The following is a 16,446-nucleotide window of genomic DNA, read 5'->3' on the forward strand; positions in this document are numbered from 1 at the left end:
TTGAGCATCACCCTTCCTGGTAGTCACATCACCCAGCTTGGGGACAACAGTGCCAAATGGCCCTGATGTGCTGTGACATCTACGCTGCCTGGGTAAGGAGCACTTAGAGCACTGAGCCTGCCCAAGTAGGGTGACACCTCTGAGGCAGCACTGGGAGGGAATGGCAGGATGCTCACTCAGAGACCCTCAGCTCACATATGCCCTTTCTGTTTCTTCATACCCACACTGAAATGCAAACCAGGAAGATGCTTTTCCCACCTGAAAAAAACTGAACTGTCCCCTCAGGAAATGTGCAGGTGGGATACACCAGCAATTGGAAAAAAATAAAAGAGGAAAAAAAAAAAGGTTGATTAAAAATAAAAGTGATAAAACCTAAGAAATGTATTAAGCCCGATGGCTGCTCAGGAAAAAAAATGTAATTGTCAATAAGCTTCTGGGTTTTAACCCCAAAGTTTTAGTTTACCAGCAAAACCCCAGCCCATCTCTGGGCAGAGATTGATGCACATTCACTGCAGGAATGAGCCCCCTCCAGTCCACCAAGCGCTAGAACTGGCTTCCCACCACGGGGGGAGATGAATCCCATCCCTTCCTCTCTCTTTCTCCCCTAAATCAAGCACCAGCTTTTAAGTGCATTAAGCACAACCCGGCCCCCACTGCCGCGGCCACCTGCGCTCCACAGCCCCCTGGGGCAGGGGCCACTGTCCCGTCCCCCCGCTCGGTCCCCAGCCAGCCGGCAGCGCGGAGCGGGGCTCCCAGCACGCAGGAAGGCAGGTCCCTAAGGCACATTTACAGAAGTTTAGCCGGATGTACGGACAAACAGACGGACACTGCCCCGTGGCCTCCCTGCCCCACCTCTTTGCGTTTCCAACCTATTGCCTTAATTATTCCACGACTGTTAGGAGTGGTCTCCATCCCCCACTCTCCAGCATGCTCTGATTTATCTCTCAGCTGGGATAACAGCTCCCCCCATCCCTTCTCCTTGGGGAATTCAATTTTCATTCATTTTTCTGCTTTGCCAGATTGATCCAGGCCCCTCTGTCCTGCTCACTCACGGCAGCGACAAGCAGGCAAAGGGAGTGCTGAGCCTTTACCTCGGGAAGCATCGTGCTGCCAGTGCACAGCCAACACGAGTGTCTGAGTGTCCACTAAAAATAAACCCCCACCACCATCTTCCTCCCCGTTCACCCTTGGCTTGTTACATCTTCCCAGTAGAGACTTCATCCCCTGTAGCATTGCCCTCCATCCTTCTTGCTTTCCCTCTGTTCCTCATTTTGGTGTCATGTTTTTTTTGTTGTTGTTGCTGTTGTTGTTTTTTTTTTTTTGTTTGGTTTGTTGTTTTTTGTTGTTGTTTGTTTGTTTGTTTGTTTGTTATCTCTGGGTTGTTTTTTTTTTGGTTGCTTTGTGGTTTTTTGGTCTCTCTCAGGTTAACTTTCTCCATCACAACCCATTATCCTGGCATGTGGGGAGGTGGGCACGGGCCTCTTGCCCAGCAAACACCCTTTGTGCCACCCAAGATGCTGCTTGAGGAGCCGGTGGTTGCATGTCACTGGTGTGAAATCCCCTTCCAGGCTTTCTCCTCCTCCCGGATCTAAAACAGAGCTAAGGGGCAGTGGTGACCAGCCCGCAGAAGGGTGAATGCCACGATTTTCATCAGGTTATATTTCTGGGGCAGTTTTGGGGGTCTCTGGCACCATACAGATATCCTGCTCTCTTGTTGGTATTGCCTGAACCCCCTCTGCAGCCAGGTGAAGACACAAGCAATGTGATGCAAACCCCACAGACAAGCAGGGATAGCGCTCCCGGCACCTTCCCCACCAGTGTTAATAATAAAAAAGCAGGTAAACACTACAGCCTTTCCTGAGACCCAGCCGCAGCCTCCCTTGCTGTGCCCCAGCCCAGGCATGCAGGAACTGCGGCTGGTTTGGGCAGCATGTCACCGCGGGGGACATCAGTGCATTGTTCCCAGGTGCAACAGCAGGGTTTCAAGGCAAAATTAGGGGTGGATGTAAGGAAGGCTCATGCCTGGTGGGTGTGAGCCCAGCCATGTCCCTCATCAGCAAAGCCTGAGTGGGGTTGGAGGTGCCAGGAGCTCAGCTGACAGCAAGGCATTGTGCCACCATGCAGCGAGATTTCTGGGTCTCATCCCAGCTCCCAGCGTCCCCCTGCATAACAAAACCAGCTCCCCCTGCCTGAGGTGGGGACATCCTTATGGGGCCAAAGCTGCTACAGCCACCCTCTGAGCAGTGCACCCCAAGCCCCCATGTGCACAACCCCTTCTGCTCCCCACTTCTTAATTACTCCAATAGCTGTGCATGACCCCATCCCACAGACACCCCTATTGCCAGCGGTCACCTGGAGCAAGGACAAGCACAGTGAGACCCAAGTACTCACCAGCGGCTGGAGGAAGCCTCTCCCCTCGCAGGCACTGCCGTTGCTAATTGTAATTGAAAATTAATTGATGTTGAACGAACCCCCGGTGATTTTATGGCCGCAGCATGGGCAGAGGGGGGATGCCGATGGAGAAAAGCTCTCACCCGTGCTGAGGAGGGAAGGGGAAGAGGGGCAAGGCGGGAGGGAGCGAGCGCAAAGGGGTGGGAAGGTGGCTGGTGTGCGGGGGGCCGGCCACCAGCCTCGAGGAAAATTAAATTGCACTTGAGGGTAAATTGTATTAGGGAATAGCCGCCGCCTCACACAGCCCGAGGCCATTTGGGTAATTAGCCTCGGGGACACCCAGGCTCCTTCCTCTGGGAAGGGGTAACCCCATCGGGGAGTGTCCCCCACCCTAGACAGCCCATCCTACCCATGAGTGTGGCCATGGTAAGGTTTGATGCTCCCCCTGTGCCAGGGCTTGTGTGCAGGCCTATCCCAAAGACCCCATCCTGGGGGATATAGTGAGGAGGATCCTCCCCAGGCAGCACCGAGCCCTGCAGCAGCCTCCTGCCTGCACTGCTGCCTGCTCTGGCCCATCTGTGCCCTGCACTGGGGTTCCCCAGGTGCTGAGAGCACACCCTGGTGCTACAGCCCAGGAGAGCCAGGGCCAGGAGGATTTGGACTGCACCAAACAGGATTACGGAAAGTCTATTTACTGGACTTTTTCCTGTGTGCATGGCAGCTTTAGGCTGCGGGCCTGTTGGAGATGCTAATCTGGGCAGCCCTACCTGCAGCTTCTTCCTCACCAGCCCCTGCACCCACCTGCCCAGACCTAACCCCTTGCACCCTCCTGCTGCACCCCCCCAATGCACCCACCTACTGCATCCATCTCCCTAACACATCCTCCAGCCTGTCCACAGCTTCAGCAGCCCACCGAAAGATTTTGGGGCTAGGGTAGCAGCAGGCAGCCCCTCATCACAAGCCCTCAATCCCACACAGGGGAGCAGCTGGTGGGGAGGGTGTGCATGGGAGGTTATTCATGTTGGGGATAAACCCCCCTGGGAAATCAAGGAGAAGGAGGCAGCAGGGCTGCAGCAATGAGACCTTCCCCATCCATCACATGGCAGTGGGCAGGACCAGTGCTCGGCTGGGGGGACACAGGCCCCCTCCACACTGGGCTGAGGCTATTGAGGACCTGGCTAAGGGATGTGGCCAAGGCCAAGTGGGTCACCAGTGGCAGGGCAGGGCTGCCAGCCTCATGTCCCACGGAGGTGTGACCATGCACAGACACCAAGGAAGAAGAAAAGGCAGAGCAAGACAATTTATTTCAAAAGCAGGTAAGGGAGCAAGGGCCAGAGGAGCCAGAGATCGCAGTGCCTGGTCAGCAGCAGAGCTGGCTGCCCTCCTTCCCCATCCTGCCAACCCTCGCCTCCCGCCTGGGCAAAGTGAAGATATCAAGAAAAAGGCTCCAAATCGGATTGACACCCCCCCCCTCCCTCTTAATGAAGTTTATTATCGGCGAGGCTTTAATCCTTTTAAATCCCCCGTGTGGGGGGAAGGGCTGGGATTAAGGGAGGGCAGCATAATCCCAATGAATTTGTTACAGGGGGATTTAGGCAGCGCTGGGAGAGCAGATGGCTCCGGCCCTAGCTCTGGAAAACAACCATTTTCCTTAATGATTTCTAACAAGGATAAAAGGGCAGAAAGAATCGGGGACAGGCACAAGGCACCTGCACCCATGGAAGCCCTGCTCCCGAAGGGGATGCTCACAAGTGTCTCCTTGCTCTGCACCATGGGCATGGCCAGCACCGAACTGCAGCTCCATGGCTTACGTCAACTAATTTCCTGCAGCTTCCTGCCCTCCCCAGGCTCCCTCCCTATCACCCCACCTGAGGACAAACCATGAGCCACCCCAACCATGGGGACATGCTGGCTGTATGGGGGGCCACAGGTGCCTCCAGAAGCAAAAAGCAGGGGAAAATATACAATAACAGCAGCTAAAAACATTTAAAGGATCAAACCAACAGTGTTCTTCCTGGGGTGATGGGGGAGACCAGAGCCAGGACAGCCAGTAGTAAGGGATGGCAGGGAGGGGAGGTGCTGCCCTGTGTGCCCACATGGCAGGGACCAGCTGACACAACAGGGCCAGTGTCAGCGAAAATAATTTATTCCACTAAGACAAGCATTAGAGTGAGCAACAGCGCGTGAGGGGGTGAGGAACGGTGGGGGCCCCCATTCGTGTCTCAAAGGGGGACACACACACATAATGCTGCTGAAACCCCATAATGGAGTCTGCCAACCCCCATCCAGCAGTGCCTACTTTTTGAGGGGTTAAACCCCCCACCCTCCTGGCCCCACTAGTGGTTTGACCCCAAAGGGCTGCTCCCCAGCATGGGACTAGGTTTCCCCATTTGAAACCAGTCCAGGCAGCTCCAAGGGCAGCTGGTGCCGAGACATGAACCAGTGTCCCTGCTCCCGCACACCCGAAATGTGACACTGCAGCCTGAGAGGGGATGCTCTGACACCTCCTTCCCCCTCAAAAAGAGCTCTCCACCCTCCACCCCCACCCTGGGGTACTTGCTGCTGCAAGTGGGCAGCTCCTGGGCAGGATGTACCAAACCATTTCACACTGGGGATAAAACGCTGTCCCAGGTGTGTCTCGGATCAGCAGCCCACCCACCCCACCCCGGGGGCAGCCCTCGGCCCCCTGCAACTGCTCTCAGGCCACGGGGAAGCTAGGGCGGCCTTTCCGGGCACGGGTGCGGAGACGGAAGAAAGTGTACATGCCCAGGAGGCACATGGAGGAGAGGAAGTAGAGGGCCACGCACAGGCTGATGTCCAGGCGGGAGAAGCCCAAACCAAGCACCCGCAGCCAGGGGCTCCTCCTCACGCCCTCCCCAGCCGCCTCCTCCTCCTGGACCTGGACGCCAGGAGGCCACCGACGCTCCCGGCCCAACCTGGCATCCTGGAGTAGGGCAATCGTGTCCCGCTTGCTGAGCCGCCGGTGCCGGCTGGCTGCCGCTCGCAGCGCCTGGCTCTTGAAGTGCTGCTCACTGAAGGAGTCCAGGTCCACGATATCCTCACCCACCTCTCGCAGCTTGGGGTTCAGCCGCACAATGCTGGGGCGTCTTGGTTCAGTGGAGCCTGGTCGCCCCGGAGGTCTCATGTCACCCTCCCTCTCCTTTTCCTCCTCTTCCTCCTTCTCCCTCACCTCTCGTGGGCCCTCAGTGCCCACCCTGCCACCAGTCCCCTCTCCAGCCATGAGGATGGGGTCAGCCTCAGCATAATCCATGTAGATGTTGGCTGGGGAGAAGTGTGCCTTGAGGAAGGTGAACACAGCCGGCTCATCCCAGGCGTGCACACCCCGCTCCTCCTTGTGGCACTGGGGACACATGTCCGGTGGAGGCCACTGCAGCTTGGGGAACTTGGGGTCCTCTGTGTCACCTCCTGCAAAGACCGGTTAGAGGAGACATGTGACAGTCCTCCCCCTGTACTGGTATAAGTGCCCCGGAGCATCCAGCAGCTGGGGACAATGATGGAGATGGGACATTTGGAGGAGGCGTCAAAGGAGGAGAGGTCCTCCAAGGGTACCTGTCAGCTTTGGAAAGCTCCCTCAGGGAGCACGTAAGACCCAACTGCATCTCTGGGGTGGTCTGATGCTGTGTGACCAGCTGCTGTCGCCTATGGTGGGGGATGCTGACAAGAAGATGTCTCCATTGCTGCACCCTAATGCAGCCATTTGCCAGCTCCATCCAGGAGGAGAGATGCTCCTCCACCTCACCTCCCTCTTCCCTTTGGAAGCTGCACTGGCTCCCCTCCCTGTGGCCCCCCTTACCCGCCAGGCGAGCGTTGACCTCGTTGTGGTGGGACCAGAGCCAGAGGACAGCCTCTTTCCGACTTGCCACCCGGTCCATGGACTCAGCCGCCATGGCCTCAAAGTGCTGAGCACACTCTTGGCAGCCAAAGAAGTACCGGACATAGCAACGCATGATGCTCAGGACCTCCAGTGGTAGCTCTGTAAGGAGGCAGAGGATAGGGGAGGACAGGAAGGCAAGTCCTGATGGTCCCACAGCTAAAGTGGCAACCCCACACCCTGACTATGTGGCTCTTGTCCCCCCTGCAAATCTGCCTTGGGGCAAGATTAAGAAGGGGGGGAAACAAGCCTTTGCCTGCATGCAACCCCCCTGCCTGCGCTGCAGCCCACCCACACACCTCCTCCGAAGACCCTCCCCCCTCGGGACCTGGTACCTTTGTCAGGGCCGCTCTGGGCAGCCTGGACAGTCAGCAGGTGGAAGATGGTCCAGAGCCCGCAGGGGTAGCCACGGAACTGGCGTTCGCTGCCCTGGCAGCCCACCCAGGTCACATTGGTGGGGAGCCAGGCAGGGTGGGAGGCCTGGTGGGCCGACAGACATGGTGTGAGGGAGCTGGCAGGTAATGTGGGCTGGGAAAGGGGTGAGGGCTGGGGCAGGGACCGAGGTCCCCATGGGCATCTTACATCTCTGTTATTCTTCATGGCCCCCTTCAAGACGTCACGGGGCAGTTCAGGCTCTGTCCAGTTCTTCAGCCATACATCCAGGGACTGCAGGTAGGTCTGCACACAGGGGCGCCCCGGGAAGTACTGCAGAGTAGGGAGAGGGGTGAGGAAACCCAGGCCTTGTCCCGGGAGCAGCAAGGCAACCTACCAGCACCACCAGCTCACTGTGACAGGCACTGGGCAGCACCAGCATCCCCTCTGGCAGCACGTGCTGGAAGGCAGTGCTGTCCCAGCAAGGCTTTGGTGCTGAGGGGCTGGTGGTCACAGCATACCCCCCCATGGTGGCAAGGCCATACTCTCCTGCATGCATGTTCAGGCTCCAAACCTCAGCCCGTCTGAGGGAAGCAAAAGCCACTCTGACCATAAACCAGCACAAAGCCGATTAGCAGCAGTACTTTAAAACCACAGGAGCTCTGGGGAGAGGGGGCAGACCACCAGTATGTACTACTGCTGGACAAAGAGACAGAGGAACCGAACCATGTGGAGGACAAGACCAGCAGCACACAGGAAAAGTGACAGGGAAGCAAAAGGATGGAGCATTTTGCTAACTCCGAGCTGTTCTCTCCAGGTCCGCGGAGAATCACGCTGAAAGTCCCAAATTCACAGGGGAATTAATCTGCAACCTGATTTCTGCTGCAAAACGCAGTCCCCCCTGCTCCTTCGACTGGAGGCTTTACCACACAATTCCATGCTTTCTAGGCACCACTTCTTTCCACGTTTGGATTTTTCCTCCCTCCTTTCCTTAAATACTTCTTGGGAACGCAACAGTTAAGTCTGGGAGCTGCTGGCTGAGCTCCCCAGCCTGAGCCCTGCCCGGCTGGCAGCAACGGCTGCAATCCTGGGGATGCTGCTCCGTCCTGTGGATAAGCATGGAAATGGCAGCACCATTGCAGCATCCTCTTGGAAGTACCAGCACCCACCACTCAGTGCCCCGGTGCCTCCTGCCCACAGTGGGGATGCCACCGTCTCCTTGCCAGAGGCCACAGCTCATCCTTGGCAAGCGAGGGGGAGGTTTGCAGAAAGAATTAGAAGCAGATCAAATAATCCCACTGCTGCTCCTCACCATGCTGGCAAGCTTGTGCCCTTGGCCAGGAAACTGGTGTGATGGGAGATTTATTTCCCTAGTCCTGTGGTTCTCATTCAAGGGAGAAACAGCAAGGGTGACAGATGGGTGCAAATAAAGTAAGAGCCACATGAATTGCTGAGCTGAGGACCTAAGACTCATTGCACTAGTGTCTCACATTTGGAGCTCTTTGCTGGGGGAGAGCAGGCAGGGGTGGGAGCAGAGGCTATCTCACACATCAGCAAGGGCTATGCAAGGTCTAAACTTAGTGTGAAATCCTATGTGACAAAGGAGAGAGCAAAGGTGGCAGGCATGGCTGGGTGAAGGTATGCCAAGGATCCTGGGCTCTCACAGGGATGAAGACAGGGCTCCTGCAACAGCAATGTTGGAGACCTCAGCCAAACAGTGCTTCATTGCACCAGGGAATTAAAGTGCCCCACTTTTGCTGGCTCAAAGCTCCTTCAATTCACATACTTCAATTTCACCGACAAAAGAAAAACCAGGACCTTACATGAGGCTCTTCCAGAGCTTGACTGAGAGCAGGAATCCCTTTCCTGGACTATCAAAGGAGTCTGCAGTGATCAGCTCCCCAAACCAAGCATCCAAGTCAGACAACAAGAATTACAAACCCCTCTGACCATCTCTGACACCCAGTGGTCTCTTCTGAAAAGACTTGCTGCCTCAACACCTCCTGCAAGGCCAATCCTGCTCTGCCCTCCAATACCAGCACCTCACATCTCATCAGAAACTCTCTGGCACCTGTCTGTTGCAACTCAGGGCTGTCTGGAGATCCACAGGGATAGGGACAGCCCCACAGTGACACTGGGACACAGGGCTCACATCTGAGACCACTATGCTTTGCTACCAGTGAGCACTGGAATGTGGTGGCCTGAAACCTGCATTTGCCTTTCACCCTATGAATAGCTACATGGAGGCATTGGTGGTTCCTCTCCCAGCACCAAAAGCTCCTCACCTTCACCAGCGTGGATACGTAGCACTTGAAGGCAGCCAGCTGGGCTCCTGACAATGCGGCGGCACGGGTGGCTTCCACTCGCAGTGAGTAGTGCAGCGTGGATTCCAAGTCGGCCATGTACACCTTGGAGCTGGGGAGGGTAGCACAACATGATGCTCCACCAGCCCATTAACCTGTACCCCAGGAACCCAGCCACGATTTCTTCTTTTTCCCCAGGTGAAAGGCATAGTCCCACCTACCACCCTATTGCCCACCCATGGCCATGACACCTCCTCCTTGCACAAGCCCTGGCCTCCCATTGCCCCAGAATGATGAAGGGAGGGGTCCGACCGGTCAGCATGCTTTGGCTGGGATACGTTGGTCTCGTTGGAAACTGTGATGGTTGTGTTCAGTTTGTAGGAGCCACGAGTGATGCCCGAGAGTGTGCGCAGGTAGTAGGTGTAGAAGGAGCGTGCCTCCATATGCCTGCAAGGAAGGAGAAGCTGTGAGCAAGACCCTCTTCACTCCCAAACAGCCCCCAGCCCCAACAAGGAAGCAAAGGAGACCCAAGGCTTAGTCAGACTGACAACTCTGACCTAGGGAATGAGTGCGGGGTGGTCTGCACTCTCCATGTGTTCTGGCAGTGGGTATCCTGATACGCAGCCCAGGGCAGAGCTGAGCCCTTGGCAGCTGTGCTGAGCCACCCCAGGGAGATGCAGCCATTTGCCCTTCTCCCAGCACCAGGCAGGGCTGGCAGCCACACTCACTGCCCACCAGCAGCCCCCTACTCCCCACCAGCCTGCCCGACCCAGCCACTGTCTCCTTCTTAATGAACTTTCCCAAAAGGAGACCCCCCACCAGGGTCCACAAACCCACCCCCCGTGTCCTGCACTCACACGGGCAGGCGCGAGAAGGAGCCGTTGCGGAGGAGCAAGTAGGCAGAGGGGAAGGTGGTGACGCCAAACCTCTCCACGAGCTCCTCCTCGCTGCTCAGCACCCTCCTCACTGCCACATTCTCGTACTGCAGCATGTCCAGTGCCACCTGCAACCAGCAACCCCCGGGTCAGAATGGGGGGACAGCAGCATCCACCATCTCACTGGGGAGGCAGCAGGGCTATTTAGAACCCTGTATAAGACACTGCACCAGCAAGGCAGCATGCAAGGCAACTGGGGAGGCTGCCACATGACAACTTCCCTCTCAAAGGCACCCAGGCTTCAAGAGAATTGGGGGATAAATGCAGCTATACCCACCTCTCTGCCTACGAAGGAGTTGCTCTTCTCAAATATAAGTGCCAAGTACTGGTCTTTGTTCCTCTGGAAGAAGGTGTGAACTTCTTCCATGCTGCAAGAGAAAAGAGGATGACAGCAGGTCCTCAGCATCAGCCCTCCCACCTGAAAGGAGCTAGGCTTTGGCAGGGGATCCTGGTGGAGGTTCAGCCTCACCAAGCATGCAATTCTTTGCCACTAAAGTTCCAGCCCAATTTTCTGCTCTGGTTCACAGACTTTGAGAAAATCCACTGGGGTCAGCCAAACAAAGCACAGGCAGAGCAGGGCACGAGGGAGCTGCACAGTTACTCAGGGAAACAAAACAACAATGAACTTGGAAGCAGGACTGTTGTTTTTTTTAGCTAGCGGACAGAGGCACCAGAGACTTGAAGCATGTGCCCACCTTGACTATCACTTTGGGAAAGCTGAATGCTCCCCCTGGGAGAGTGGAGCAACTGCCTGCATTCAGTAAAGACTGCAGATCCCAACAAATTTGTACCGAACCAAGAAAACCCTTTCTTGGGACAGGAAAAAGCTGCTAAGAGCAGCAGTCGGCATTGCCATGTCCCTGGCCCAGGCGCTGCTTGCTGTAATTAAGGCCTATCTCATCTGGGCCACATAAATGTCTCTAGCCTGGCCAGGTCATCTGCATCTCCCTGGGATGTGGGTGATGCAGTGGCTGCTCTGTGCTCAGTTTTGCCTCAGGATTTTCCCCAAAACCTGCCCTCCATAGGACAGAGGCTGACACAGACATTCCCCATCACGCCACTCCTACCTCGCTGGCTCCAGTGGAGGACAGGCAGGCGGCCAGGCGGCCTGGCTCTGCTCAAGGTTGGTGATGATGGCATGGCGCAGGTCCTCGACGGTGGCACTGGGATCTGCAGGAGGACAGGGTGCCAAGGGTCAGTCATGGGGAAGCCTGACCCATGGGCTGGGCTAAGCTGAGGGAGCTACTCTCAGCTGCCCCCTGGGCTCCCTGAGGTCCAGATGCATGGGGGATGTGGACAGCAGAGCCATTTGCACCCAGGGAAAAAATGAAACAAAACAAACCCCAAAAAATTGGTTCTGAACACTCACTGGTAATCCTTATCCCGTCCTCTGCCTTCTTGCTAAAAGCTCTGAAGAACTGAATGAGAAAACAAAACACAAGGGGAAACTGGAGTGAGAGTGTAGAGTGGGACAAGGAGGCAGTGCTGCCCAGCAGGCAGAGACTCCCCCCACACCATCTCTGTCTCAGTTTCCCTACAACATTACAGCATACCAATCAACATGAGCCACCACAGAGGTAGCACTTGGGCTGCGTCCCCATCTTGCAGGGCATCCCCAAAGGGGAGGGGTGCCCGCAAGGGCTGGGAGCCATGTCCAGCCAAAGGCTGAGTGCTGGGAGGCAGCAAGGCAGGTGTCTCTAGGGGTCCCAGGGAGGCAGTCTGGTTCTGCAATCCAGTAGCTCCCTGCTCCGGAGCTCTCATAAACCAGGAGAAGGGTTTTGTTTTTTTTTTTCCCCTTCTGACCTGCCACAGCGGCTCCAGAGCTTGTGGTACATCCAGAGCAGTGAAACCAGGTTGCATCAGACCAGTGTTTGCTTTGCAGGCTGGGCTAGGAGCGCTGGCTATTTGCGAAAGGTGTTTGGTGGGGACAGGGGATGCAAAACGAGTGAGTTCTTGGCACTGCCACATCAGCACACCTCCCTGCCCTGGGAGATGTTTTGGTCAATGTCCCACAGGCAGTGGGCGCTCAGGCAGCAGGTGCTTGTTGAGACCACAGGGCAGGGTTAGGCCACAAGCCAACCCACCTGGCAAACCACCAAACCTGACCTCACCTTGGAGTGAGCCTGTAAGCTGGGACTGAGGGCATACCTGATAAAACCCATATTCCCCCTGTTCCATACCAAGATGATCCTGGATTTTGCTGCCTGAACCTGGGGTGCTTCAGCTTTATTGCTTACGTTGGAACAAGGCTCTGTTTGCAGTGTGAAACACTGTGAAACACCACCCTGACACAGCTAAGAGGTCAGGCTCAGGCTGGCACCTCGCCAGCCACTGCAGGAGGCTCCCAGCAGCCTCCTGCAGCATCCCTGCACCCTTCTTCAAAACCTGTGTCTGTGACTGCTCTCTGCCCTCCAGCAGCCTTTCCCAGGTGGTTCCAATTGAATTTTCAGACACTACACTATCCTAGGAGAGATATGGCCTCTACATTTCACCACGAAGCAGCACTTTGGTTTTCCCCCTCCTTGTTGATACATCACCCAGCAGTTGCGCTGCCTGCAGTCTGGCTGCAGCTCTGTTTTGGGGAAGTGTGAAGCAGCTCTGGACTGCAAAGCCCCAAATGGAATGCTTTGGTGCAATAATACTGTCAATTTGATTGAGCAAGACAGAGACAGAGCAAAACGCAAAGCACTGTGAAACCAGGCAAGTACCTGGTGCACACAGCCCTCACCTTCAGCGTGGGAAAGCCAGTTATCCCAAAATCAGCACACACTTGCTGGTTGGCTTCATCAGCACAGTCGATGGCTGCTAGCATCACTGCAGGCCTCCACTCTGGGGGGACAAAGGATGCGGTCAGCACAGATCAGCCTCTCTAGGTCCCCAAAACTGCCCTACTCCTCACAGCTGCTGTAGAAACGGCAGGGATCTCCTGCCACACCAGCGACATGGCTCCCCTGTGCCCCGAAGTCATTGCTCATCCCTCACAGGAAACTGATGGTTTCCAAGCCCCAAATACCCAACGCCATGTCCGAGCTAAAGCCTACTTTTCAGACAGAGGAGTGCAGGGAAAGCTGTGCAAGGCGGGACCAGGCTTTGCATGCCCTGCCCTCACCGGCGCCCGAGTCAAGGCAGCTCTGCCCACGGCTGCCTGCCCGTCTGGTTCTGCTTGCCCAGCCTCTGCGCCAGCGGGAAGAGGCCACTGGGAGAAGAAAGGGAGGGATGGCTAACCACTGCTGGGGGAGAGCAGGGAACACAGGCTTCAGCTCATCTCGCCCCAAGGGTACGGTTGATAACCACAAGGGAACAACCCAAGAACAGTTGCCAAGTATCTGCTCCCCCTCTATGACTCTCCACCACCACCTGCCTGGGGAGGACCAACAGATCACTGGAGTAAAACAGAGTGGGGAAAAAAAGAATGCATAGAGGCATTTCAAGCAGCAAGCTCTAAAAGCCAGCAGCAAAATGGAGATAAAAGCTCTGAAATGGCTTCTTTTTAGTGTAAAAGATACAAGCTAGAGAATGCCCAGCCTGTCCTTCGAGCAGGATGGGGAGGGGCATGGTACCACCACACAAATGGAGCCCATGCCACCTGAGGAAGGAGCCTGCTGAAGACAACCCTCTGGGACTGTCCTTGGTCACAGGTGACAGAGCACATGAACTGTGTCCTACTACAACACAGTAGGAGCACCAGCAGCACAGGAAAGCCGGTGCCAAGCCCTGCTGCAGGGAGCCAGGCACACTCTGGACTCATCTGCACATGGTGCCTGTGGGTCACCCTGGCCTCCTCCCTGGCCAGCCCACACCTGCGAAAATCCACCCCTGGGAACAGCAGTAAGATGGCAAGGGGCACAGGGATGGCTTCCCTATCCTGCCTTCACGAGCACCCCATTTGCAGGAGCCCTAGGGTGACCCTATTTTGGAGAGAGGCCAGAAGAGCCAGCATTCCCCCAGGGGGCCTGGGCACACACCACATGCCTCACATCCTGCCCCACTGGAAGTACTGATGGCATCCCCAGGGAGGGATGGCATCCCCTCCGAGGAATGGGACACCTGCCCTGGCAGGAGCCCCTGAGTCACCCGGCAGCAACTGCGCTGTATCAATTACCGCAATAGCAGAGAGCAGCCTTGCGCACCCCGGGATGCTGGGGGAGGCAGGACAAGCCCTGCTGGGGCCAGGGGCCCAGCACTGGGGTGTGCGGGCTCCCAAGTGATGCTGGGCATAAGCCAGGCCAGGTATCAAGGTCAAAGTTGGGAACAAACCAGCTGGGATCAACGCCCCGCCCCAGAGCCCTGCCAGCCTCTCCCTGCAGGCACCAGGGAGGAGCACAGCTGAGGGAGGGTCTGGGCAGTCAGCAGGACCCCCATGCCTGGGGCAGGCTCAGCCTAAGCTTCTCCCAGCTAAAGGGGGTTCCAGGGATGCTGCTAAGCCAGGACTAACCATTGCAAGGGAGGCCTGGGCATCATGGGGGACCCTGGGCCTTCCCACCGGGCTGACACTTCAAGGAGGCTGGGGAAGGGATACAGTGGGATTTAGCGGTGCTGACAGAAGGGAAGGCAGAGGAGAGAGGGGGGTACTGACAGGGAGAATGCAGAAGGGATGAAGGAGTGCTGACAGGACCGAGTATGCAGAGTCAGGGATACAGGCAGGAGTGAAGAGTACTGACGGAGAGCAGCATGATGGACAAGGACACAGGAGGGATTTAGGAGTGATGGGGGTGGGGAGAGGGACCGGGACGATTTACAGATGCTCACAGGAGAACAGACAGGGATGCAGGGAGTACTTAAGAATGCTAATGAGAACACAGAGACATGTAGAATTAAATGGGGTGCCGATGAGAGAAGCCAGAGACAGGGACAAGGGGGGGAACAAGGTCAAGGACACAGCGAGGGTTTGGGGGTGCTGATGGGACAGGCAGGCGGGGATGGGGGGCAGTAGGTTAGCCGCGCCGGGGACTCACCGCGAAGGTCGTGGGCCAGGGCCTTCCATGTGGGCGCGAAGTGGATGCAGTGCCCGCACCAGGAGGCGAAGAACTCGACCGCCCAGGCGCTGGGGGAGCCGAGCAGCCGCCCCTCCGCCTCCGCCCCCAGCAGCTCCAGAGGGTCAGCGGCCGAGTACAGCTCGCGGGGCCGCGCCGCGGGCACCGACAGCGCCAGCACCAGAACGGCCGCCGGCCACCACCGCCCCCCCACACCGCCCCGCGCCCGCCGCCGCCGCCGCCACATCGCCCGCCAGGCCGTGCGCCACCGCCCGCCGCCTTTAGGGCCGCCGCTCGCCCCACCCGCTGGGGTGGGGCAGGGGCGGGGCCGAGGAGGGCCGCGGCGCCCCCTGTTGGGAACGCAGCGCTCCTGCGCTCCCAGCGCCAAGGGGGGAGCCCCGAGCCCCCCCCAGCGCCGGGCAGCGCTACCCCCCTGCGGGGACACGGGGAGCACCACATTCTGGTGCAGCGAGGGAAGGCGGAGGGGGCTGATTCAAGCCCCAAACCCGCCGTGCCGCCATCAGAGTCCTCCCTGACGGAGCCACCAGCCCCAGGGCAGCGCCCTGATCCCACACCCTGACATCAGCCAGCGTCACTGGTCAACGCCTGCCGGGACACCCCAGAGAATGGGGACCCCGGAGACCTGGCTGCCCTCACCCCAACCCTGCAAGGGGTGAGCAACAAGGATACCCAACGAGGCCCCAAAGTCAAACTCCTCCATCCCTCAAAAAGCTGCCCTTCGTGGCGGGCAGGCCGGTGCCCGGCCAATGCCTCCCAGCCCTGTCTGTGCCATGGCTCACGCACACACCCGTGTCACCATCTCCCTTACGTAAGGTGTCCGTTGCCCAGGGCCTCAGGGCAGAGCTGGGCACTGAGGGGTGTACACAGCCCTGACCTCCATCCCTCCACTCCCTCCCCAGCCTCTAAGGGCACGGGGTCCCGGCCCCACGGGTGCCCATCGCTGCTGAGGGCTGGTTACTGGCTCTGTCTCCAGGAAGGCCATTAGCCATGCTGGGCCCCACCTAAGTACTTTAGGCGGACTTGCCATGCTAGAAAAACAAGCCTGCCAGAACCAAGCCTCGCCATGGCAGCAGGGGGCAGGGGCCTCCACACGGGGCACGGCTCTGGGGAGCTATAGGACTCCTCAAGATGGCCTGGCTATGAGGTCAGAGCTTGTTGGACACAAGCCTCATGGGATCGCTGCCACGCATTTTCTGCACGTCCATGCTGATGGAAATGGGGCAGAAGATGGTTTGCTCCAGCCCTGCCAACTGTAATTAGATGCTTAAGGGATTATCACACCTTGCTGTCCAAACGCAAGAAGAGAGGCACAGCCCGGCCCATGCTGGGCTGCTCTGAAATATGGTCCCTCACTATTGCCAGAGACCTTGCCACAACTTGTCCTTATCCAGCTGGCAATTAAAAAACAAAAAATCCTTGTGCTCAGGGATGTCATCACCGTTATTTTACCCTGAGCTGACATCCTTATTCTAAGGGCTCGTCAACTCGATTAGGTTATCACGGTGGAGGCGCTCAGCACCAGTATAATTGCCAGCCGTCCTCCCCATCCAGCTCACCCC

At 57.3% G+C, this 16,446-nt stretch overlaps 1 protein-coding gene across 1 annotated transcript; it reads right to left on the minus strand.

Moving 5' to 3' along the window:
- Window positions 1–5,005: 5,005 nt before the first annotated feature.
- Window positions 5,006–15,129, minus strand: QSOX1 (quiescin sulfhydryl oxidase 1). The gene is made up of 12 exons (XM_061452006.1): window positions 14,849–15,129; window positions 12,622–12,722; window positions 11,263–11,311; window positions 10,961–11,063; window positions 10,171–10,261; window positions 9,816–9,961; window positions 9,271–9,405; window positions 8,941–9,070; window positions 6,866–6,988; window positions 6,619–6,763; window positions 6,206–6,385; window positions 5,006–5,817 (listed from the first exon to the last, which is right to left on the minus strand). The coding sequence occupies exons 1-12, from the start codon at window positions 15,111–15,113 to the stop codon at window positions 5,090–5,092; spliced, it is 2,196 nt and encodes a 731-aa protein (XP_061307990.1). The 5' UTR covers window positions 15,114–15,129; the 3' UTR covers window positions 5,006–5,089.
- Between the last annotated feature and the right edge of the window lie 1,317 nt (window positions 15,130–16,446).

Source organism: Pezoporus flaviventris, unplaced genomic scaffold (genome assembly GCF_033815535.1).
Source record: "Pezoporus flaviventris isolate CSIRO_AGI_PZ_B2104156 unplaced genomic scaffold, CSIRO_AGI_Pfla_v1 ptg000013l, whole genome shotgun sequence".
In the NCBI taxonomy this organism is placed as follows: domain Eukaryota; kingdom Metazoa; phylum Chordata; class Aves; order Psittaciformes; family Psittacidae; genus Pezoporus; species Pezoporus flaviventris.

Bases quoted from the DNA above. Each gene is read 5' to 3' on its own strand.
- QSOX1 (XM_061452006.1), bottom strand. From the start codon at position 15,113: ATGTGGCGGCGGCGGCGGCGGGCGCGGGGCGGTGTGGGGGGGCGGTGG. The intron at 10,262-10,960 runs GTAGGAGTGGCG...TTTCTCTTGCAG, and splicing joins CCTCCACTGGAGCCAGCGAG to CATGGAAGAAGTTCACACCT. The intron at 9,071-9,270 runs GTCGGACCCCTC...TACCCTCCCCAG, and splicing joins CAGCCAAAGCATGCTGACCG to CTCCAAGGTGTACATGGCCG.